Source organism: Tenrec ecaudatus, chromosome 7 (assembly GCF_050624435.1).
Source record: "Tenrec ecaudatus isolate mTenEca1 chromosome 7, mTenEca1.hap1, whole genome shotgun sequence".
NCBI lineage: Eukaryota > Metazoa > Chordata > Mammalia > Afrosoricida > Tenrecidae > Tenrec > Tenrec ecaudatus.
The window spans coordinates 133089277-133097769 of NC_134536.1; the positions used below are offsets into that span (position 1 = coordinate 133089277).

Consider the following 8493-nt stretch of genomic DNA (forward strand, 5'->3'; position numbering starts at 1 on the left):
GGCGAGGTGGACAGGCTGAGGCTGCCAGGGTCCCTGGGAGCTGCCTACTGCCTGCCTCCCGCCTCTCCTCGGCAGCCAGCCTCCAGGCCCCAGCCCAGTCCCAGCCACACTATGCCTGGTGCTGGGCTCAGCAGCTGCTGGGGTGGCCGGGTGCTGCCCCTGCTCCTGGCCTATGTCTGCTACCTGCTGCTCGGAGCCGCGGTCTTCCAGATGCTGGAGAAGCAGGCGGAAGCTCAGTCCAGGGACCAGTTCCAGATTGAGAAGCTGCGCTTCCTGGAGAACTACACCTGCCTGGACCAGCGGGCCCTGGAACAGTTTGTGCAGGTGAAGGGGATGGCTCGGGTGTGGGGGCAGGGAGTGCTTCTCCTGGTGCTCCAGGGGAGACCCATATGTCCTGTAGGAAGCAGAGTGGAAACTCAGAACCAGGTGTGACCTCCTGGATTCAGGCCCCGGGTCTAATGCGGGAACTTTCTGGAGCCCAACCTCTCATTATCCGTAAGGTGTCAAGAGCAACCCTATCCATGCCACAGACATCTGACCGCAGAGATCAAAGTCGCCCCCTGCATCAACATGCCTTGTGTGTCACTGTCACCACACCTATCCAAATGTCCTTCTCCCCCCTGCCTGCACGGCCCCCACCCACCCAGCGCTCTCCCAGCCCCAGCCCCTGCTCTGAGCACCGCAAGTCCTGTGGGCGGGAGGCAATGAAGTGTCAGGAATGGCCACCCCTCTGGCCGTCCCTGGCCCAGCATAGTGGGCATGGGCCAGGGCGGCGGAGTTCTGCCAGCATCCTACCTGTGGACCGCTCTCTGGCCACATCCTGTCCTCACACCGACCCTGGGTCCCCAGGCCTCAGGCCTTCCTGGCCCAGTGCCTTAACTATTAGGGTGCTGGACAAAACCTCTAGTGCTGGAATTGGGCAATGGGGTGGGGGTGGGGAGGAGACGGGGCTAAGGACCAAGTCAAGTGCAGAAGAATCATCATGACGGTGTGGTGGTTGACAGTGTCAACTCCACCCCTGGTGCACGACCACCCCATACACCCCAAGATCAGACCACTAGGATCTGTAAGGGTGTCCCTGGGGATTTTGGGAAGTCGATTGCCAGGCCTCTGTCCCTGGCTCACCTTGGTCTGGAAGCTCGTCGGCGTCCTAGCAACATGCCTGCCTCCACTGGCAGACAGGTGATAACATGGGGCACACTGCCCAAAATCTGAACCCAAACGACCAGTCTCTCAGTCACAAGGGTGCGTGGTATTTAGTGGGCACTTACAAGGCACCCAAAGCGGCGGAAAACAGGATAAACAGAATGGGTTTAGCCAAATCACGATCCCACTTGTATTCTTCAAATCACCACCCTGATGGTCACTATCCACAGTTGTCAGAGTTCAGACTCAGGCCTTGCTCGGGCCCATGCAGCCTCAGTGCTGGGGGAAGGACACAGTCTAGCACACAATGGTTCCCGAAAAGGTGAGCCCCGTGGGAGAATCTCGATTCACAGCAACCCTGCAGGGCAGAACAGACCTCCCCATCGGCTGTCAATCTTTACATGGGCAGAAGGCAGCGTCTTCTGCAGAGCAGTCCGTGTGTGGCTCCAGTGGTCACCCTTGCAGGCCTGTCCTCCAACTGTGCCGCCCGGGCCCGTCCTCCAACAGGGATTTAGCTGCAGAAGCAAAAAGGTCTGTTTGAGCATGCGCCCTGTTTCAGCCTCTAACCAGCTCTTTCCAGTTGGACTCCCTGCTGAAAGTTCGCATTTCTACCCTCAGTGTAGTGAATCCAATCTACATTTTAATAAATCTTACATAATGTGTTAGTCTGGATAGACTAGAGAAACAAATCCATGGACATTGATAGGTGTATACGGAAGAGCTTTATCTAAAGAGCAATTGTACATTCAGAAAACATCCTAGCCCAGTCCATATAAAGTTCATAAGTCTGATGTTAGCCCAGATGTCCAATACCAGTCTATAAATTCCTCTTTAGACTCATGCAAAACATGCATTGGCGTCGAATGCAGGAAGATCACAGGCCAGTGGGTGGGAAGTCTTGTGGATCCAGTGGCAGTAGAAGCATTTCATCGCTGGCGTGGGTCTCCACATGGTTCCTCCAGCTCAGGGCTCTAGTGTAGTCCAATGTGTCTTGTCAGCTAGAATGTCTCTCAGAGAGTGTGCATGTATTCCACCTCCAACAAGCTATTTATCTCCTTAGCACCTCCAAATGAGAGCATCAAACTACGACCTGATTGACAGGCTAAACTCCACCCCTTCATTCTTTTTTTTTTTCACCCCTTCATTCTTAAGTCTCAAATTGACAACAGATTATGTAACTACTACACATATCCAGAAAAATCTTTAAGATTCTGGGGACCCGTAAGAATTGATATGAATTCTGGGGCCGTCACAATCTGGGGGATCTATAAGCATTACTTGAGTATCTTGGTACAAGGCCTAGGAGGAGTCCAGCTATCGGGGCTGGAGATGCAAAAGCTCAGCAGGGGACTGAGCTGGAATGAGTTGGTTCATAGCCCTGACTCTTGGAAGAATTACCTGTACGGGATCAAATTGACACCAGCAATTCTAAAGGTTAGATGGGAACCTTAGGGGACAGTGAGTTTCTGTGAATGGAGAAGGAGGTCTCTAGGGGGACCGTGGGGCTGCCCTCCCATTAGGGGACAGAAACTTGGGGTTTCCTGAGCAACTCAGAAATGAGGGGTGCTGAGGAAGGTCACACAGCTGGAAGCATGGCATCGGTGTCACTGATGAGGGCATGAGACACGGTTGAGATGGAGTGTGCTTGGCTGTGAACAGGGGCTCAATAACAACAAAATAAATAAAACTTATAACAAAGAAAACACGTGTGGAGCCCAGACCCATAGCCCCCAGATCACCTGGGAGGTTGTCAGAAAGGCAAACTGTAGGGTCCCGCCCGACTTACTATGTCGGAACCTCGGGCGAGGGCCCAGCAGCCTTGGCTTTACCAACCCCTCCAAGAGCTGCTGCTGCCTCTCCAGGCTGAGAACAGCTAGCTTAGGAGATGGCCGGGGCTGGGTGGTCTGAGAGAAGCTTCTACAACTTCGAGACACTTGCCCAGACCCGTTCGTTCAAGAAACCAGACCTGGGACCTCAGGCTTCACTTCCCTGGTTTCTGGTCAACCAGAATGATCAGGTTGGGGGTCATAATGCCTAGGTCAGGGCTGAGAAAGGTGCACAAGAACCTGAAGGCACCGCAAGAAAGCAGAAGTGGTGGAGATCCTGAGACCGCCAACTCCGTCAGCCCTGGGTTAGAGGAGAACGCAGGAACCAGAGAGAGTGTGGGAAGGCTTATACTCCGGACAGAGCTTACAGACTGGGCTGCAGCTCAGAGGTGGCGGTGTCTTTGATGAGCACTTCTACATCCCACCCATCCTGGTGGGGACCACCCCAGGGCAACCCCGGTCTCCTTCCTTGCTGCAGGAGTCGTCATCCTGGGTGGGGGGAGACCCTCCAACCTCACTATCATTGAGTTGATTCGGACTCACAGAAACCCTACAGGACAGGGCAGAACTGCCCCTGTGGGTTTCTGAGACTGTAAATCTTTATGTAAGTAGAAAGCCTTCCTCCCAGGAGCAACTGGTGGTTTTGAACTGCTAACCTTGAGGTGAGCAGCCCAACCCATAACATAGCCTATCACCAAGATAATCTGGCCAAGGGCAGAAGAATTCTGGGAGAACACACCAAATTGAAGCCAAACTCATGGCCATTGAGTCGATTCTGACTCATGGTGAGCCTACAGGACAGAGCAGAACTGCTCCTATGCGTGTCCAAGGCTATAAACCTCTACAGGAGCAGAAAGCCTCATCTCTCTCCCAAGGAGCGGCAGTTGGGTTCAAACTGCTGACACGGCAGTGGCAGCCCATTGAGTAACCCCCTAAGTTCACCATCAAGGCTTCCTGGGAAAACAGGTCTTACAGTGAAAACTCCAGGGGACAAAAGAGCAAATCGGACTCCATGGGAAAATAAGGGCCTGCCTAGACCCACAGAGCTAGGAAGTCTGATTCCTTTCCACCAGCTCCAGAGTCTTAAAGAAAGTGGCCCACGGCTGCCTCCTCACCCACCCTGGACACAGTCTCTATCTGGGAACTGAGGGATGGGGACCTCTGAGTGGCCTTGGAGGGGAGCCCGGGACGAGGGCAAGGCCTTCTCCCGAAGGACAGAAGGATGAGGTGCCTGCTTGACCAGAGTCGCCTCTAGGGGAGTGTGGGAAAGAGAAGAAGTCCAAAGTCCACATCCTCAGAGGCCAGCTCCTGACAAAGTGAGGAGAAACAGACGGGCTGCATCCGGGCGCCAGCCCACCCTGGCCAAGTGGACTCTCCCAGCCAGGGCGCAAACAGTTTCCATAGGAACTGGGGGGATGGGGGTGGCAGGGGAGGCCATGCAGGCACAGCACCTTGTCCCCTCCCCCAAATGTAGAACTGCACCCTACAGGTCTTTGGGGCCCAACAGGTGACAAGATTGTGACGCTGCCCTGGGACAACTCACAACTAAAGGGATTTTGCGCACTCTTCAAAAGTTCCATGCGCTCATACACACAGAGCACACATACAACACCCCACACATGCACTCTCCCACCTCAGCGGCTCACCCCCTGCTCCCACAGTCTGCTCAGGACTCAGACGGAATGTCTCCTATTGGTGCAGCCAGCACTCACTAGAGGGCACCAAAGAGCAGACTGCCAGCTCACCTGGAAGCTCAGCGCCATCCGATAAGTGGGAAGATGGCCCCATAGCTTTCCCTGGAGTCCCCAAACTCCATGTTCCCTTCCAAGAACATCCAACCTAAAGTTTCCCGGTTGTTCCATGTGTGCCTGGTCCTCATGAAAACCTCGCCCAACATTGACCCCCCAGAACCTTCTGTTACCTTCTGCCTCACCTCTGCAGAGCCCACTTCCCCTCCATCAGCCCAGGCTTGAAGTTCACACCTGTGGACAGCCCCAGACAGCAGAACTGAAACCAGGCTTGGGGTCCGAGGGCCTGGGGAAGCCACTTAATCCTCCTGAGCCTCCGTCTTCTTTGCTGAGGCATGAGCAAGATCCCAGCTGAGAGCATCATTCAGCGAGATGGATGAAGCCTCCCTGTCCAAGGCTTGGCCAGAGGCAGGTTCTCACTAACTGTCAACTCCTCTTGCCCACCCCTTACCCCCATGCCACCCTCCCTCACAGGTCATCATGGAAGCCTGGGTAAAAGGTGTGAACCCCAAAGGCAACTCCACCAACCCCAGCAACTGGGACTTCGGCAGCAGCTTTTTCTTCGCAGGCACGGTTGTCACTACCATAGGTAAAGGGTTGGAGTGGAGAAGGACCGTCCTCAAAGCCCCCATCTCAGTGGGGACTCCCCTCCAGAGACCAGGAGTTGGTTGCTCTGGGAGGAAATTCCAGGATGCGCAGGTAGTGGGGGCTGGGGGGAGGCAATACAGTGTGCACTACACAGCAAGTGACTGGTTTGGGCACCTGGGCTCCCTCTGATGGTCTCTCTCTGATGGTCTCACTGGGGGCTGATGAGAGGGGGTGGTATTTATCTACCCACTCCTGCCTTGGGGCATGTTAAACCTGCAGCATTTTGAGCCTGCCCCCACAGACCAAGCACCTTCCTGTGGCCATAAACATCTCTCAGATTGAGAGACGTGGGGGCTTGAGGTGGGACGTCGTCCATGTGTTCGCAATCTGCCCACCCAAACTGTAAGTGCTATACCAGATGTCCCCAGGGGGCTGGCCACATCTGCCACACACACACCACCCCACGAAGACACCTCCACACCGCTCTACCCATTCTGCCAAATCTAGGTCCACCCACCTTCCTTGAACTCTGGTGGCCTGCCAGGCAGGTCATTTCAGCCAATGGCAGTAGCTAGATAGGAAAGACGTGCCACATGACTCACGCGCACGGGGCAGGAGGAGGGGCACAGTCAAAGGGGAGTGTCTTTGAGCAGGGCCTTCTGAGATGAGCAGGGTTCTTAAAACTAGAGATCATTCTAGCAGCATGTGGAAAGCACCGGCCTGGGACCATCCTTGAGAGATGGAGATCAACATCGGCAAAAGTTTGGGTGGAGGGTGGTTAGACGCCAACTCTTTCCCCGTGTTCACACACACCCTTCCTACCCCAACAGGATACGGGAACCTTGCACCCAGCACAGAGGCAGGGCAGGCCTTCTGTGTCTTCTACGCGCTAGTGGGCATCCCTCTCAATGTGGTCTTCCTCAATCACCTGGGCACGGGGCTACGCACCCACCTGGCCGCCCTGGAGAGGTGGGAGGATCAGCCCAGGCGTTCCCAGGTAGGCCCCTTACCTTCCTCGCCCTGCTGGGACCCAATGGGCAGGTTCCGTTGTGCTGAAGCTGACGCTGGGCCTGGGCATTAGGGACTGAGTGTGGTGGGACCGGGCAGATGGAAAGCTGGACTGCTGGGCTGCTGGAACCAAGACTTGGCCAGTCCCATAAGGAGCTCTGTAGCCACGTGCACACTACCAGCATGGTCCCACTGTGGCTAGGCTTAGCCAGGCCTTTAAGCTGTGCCTCCATCAGGCACCCAGGAGGTGTGTGCCCGGGGGTGAGGAGCCTCTCTCTGCAGGTGGCACCCTGAAGGAACTGACAGCTAGCCAACAGCCTCCTGTGAAGGGGGATCTGGGCAGCCATCTCAATGTCCATCCCCTCCTTTTCTGGGGCCAAAAACAGGCCCTGGGCCACGCAGGGCATCTCCATGCAACCCTTCCCCCCTTGGCCAATCCTTTGTAAGATGCTGGAAGGGACAGGGAGCAGAAGGGGAGCCTGTACAAGCATGATTTCCAGACCCCAAAACCCAACTCACTGCCATCCAGTCGATGCCAACTCATAGTGACCCTATAGGACAGGGTAGAACTCTCCCGAGTTTCCAAGACTGTAACTCTTTACAGGAGTAGAAAATCTTTCTCCTGAGGAGTGGATGGTGGTTTCGAATGGCTAACCTTGCAGATCGCAGCCCAATGTGTAACTATTCTGACACCAGGTGTCTCTAAATCCCTCCTGGCCCAATAGCACAAGTCCTCTGCCCTCATCATTCCTGAGCTAGAACCAGATCACTCACACAGAGATAGACCTGCAGAGCAGAGAGGAGACCCAGCTATGGCCTAGCCCCACTCCCAAACTCAGCCCAGGGCTTCCTGTTCCTGACCCAACTCTGGGGCCTCCCATGTAAATACAACCAGGACTCCTCTTCCCTCCCTCCCTCCCAGCTCCTGCAGCTCCTCGGCCTGGCTCTGTTCCTGACCCTGGGCACACTGGTCATTCTCATCTTGCCCCCCATGGCCTTCAGCCACGTGGAGGGTTGGAGCTTCAGCGAGGGCTTCTACTTTGCCTTCATCACGCTCAGCACCATCGGCTTCGGGGACTATGTTGTCGGTGAGAACGTGACAGCCACATAGCTCGGGGCAGGGGGTGAGCTGGCTAGGATCTGGGAGGTGGGGAGGTGGGAGTCAGGTAGGGATAGCTGTGGAGGGTATACCAGCTGCGGTCAGGTCAACTTCGATTGCAAGGAGGCTGTGGGTGTGTCCCTGGAGAGAGGAGCTCCACGTGGTTTTCAACAGCTAGTTTTTCAAAAGCAGCTCCCAGACTGACTTGTTCAGGGGCGATAGCTAGTTTCTGTGGCTTCTGTGCATTCTCAGTAACATCGTCCCGAGGCCCATGGTCATTTCACCATTGTCCACCAGGGGCTGTGGGAAAGAAGGAGAGTCCATGGTGAGGCTCGGGCCATCTGGAGCCTGGGGGTGGCTGTGCCCTCAGCCCCCTGGCATTTATCCTATCCCCTTCACTGCCAGGCACGGACCCCAGCAAGCACTACATCTCAGTGTACCGGAGCCTGGCGGCCATCTGGATCCTCCTGGGCCTCGCCTGGCTGGCGCTGATCCTCCCACTGGGCCCCCTGCTTCTGCACAGGTGCTCTCAGCTCTGGCCACTCAGCAGGGGCCCCAACCTCAAGGAAAGGGGCACCCCTGGGACCGATGGGCTGCCCAGACCTCAGAAGATCCCCATCTCTGCCTGAGGCCCGCAGGTGGCCTCACTGGCCTCTCCCGGCTTCTCTCAGCCCACCCTATCTGCCTTCTGGTTTCCTGCCACACCACCCCCTCGACCAGCCTAGTCACTTCCCAAGGCCCCACAGGAGGCAGGCCATATAACAGAGAGGCAGGGTAGAGTCAGGATCCCAGACAGATATGTGTGTGGAGTGAGACTTGTACCCTCGTCTCAGAGGTCCTGGCCCTTTCCCCTTAAAAGTGACCTGGGCCAAGCATCCAGCGGCAAGCATCCTGGGCCAAGCATCCAAGTGACCACCGTGGCCAAGCATCCAGCGGCAGGTCATCCCCCACCCACCCCTTCTTCCCCACCCCCCCCCCCCACACACAGGACAGAAAACCAAAGGTGCCTTCCTGTCTGTCTCAACACAGCCACACTCCGTATTTGCCAAGCCCACAACATGCACCAGGCTTAAGGGAT

At 56.0% G+C, this 8493-nt stretch overlaps 1 protein-coding gene across 1 annotated transcript; it reads left to right on the top strand.

The window, feature by feature from the left end:
- The first annotated feature begins 111 nt into the window (after window positions 1–111).
- Window positions 112–8044, top strand: KCNK16 (potassium two pore domain channel subfamily K member 16). Its single transcript, XM_075555163.1, has 5 exons — window positions 112–324; window positions 5195–5309; window positions 6139–6305; window positions 7239–7404; window positions 7821–8044. Exons 1-5 carry the CDS (start codon window positions 112–114, stop codon window positions 8042–8044), a joined length of 885 nt encoding a protein of 294 aa, XP_075411278.1.
- Window positions 8045–8493: the final 449 nt, after the last annotated feature.

What these genes read in the sequence shown, in the direction of transcription:
- KCNK16 (XM_075555163.1), top strand. Translation starts at nt 112, where the DNA reads ATGCCTGGTGCTGGGCTCAGCAGCTGCTGGGGTGGCCGGGTGCTGCCC. An exon ending in CACGGTTGTCACTACCATAG is followed by an intron (nt 5,310 to 6,138) that starts GTAAAGGGTTGG and finishes CTACCCCAACAG; the next exon opens with GATACGGGAACCTTGCACCC. An exon ending in ATCAGCCCAGGCGTTCCCAG is followed by an intron (nt 6,306 to 7,238) that starts GTAGGCCCCTTA and finishes CCTCCCTCCCAG; the next exon opens with CTCCTGCAGCTCCTCGGCCT.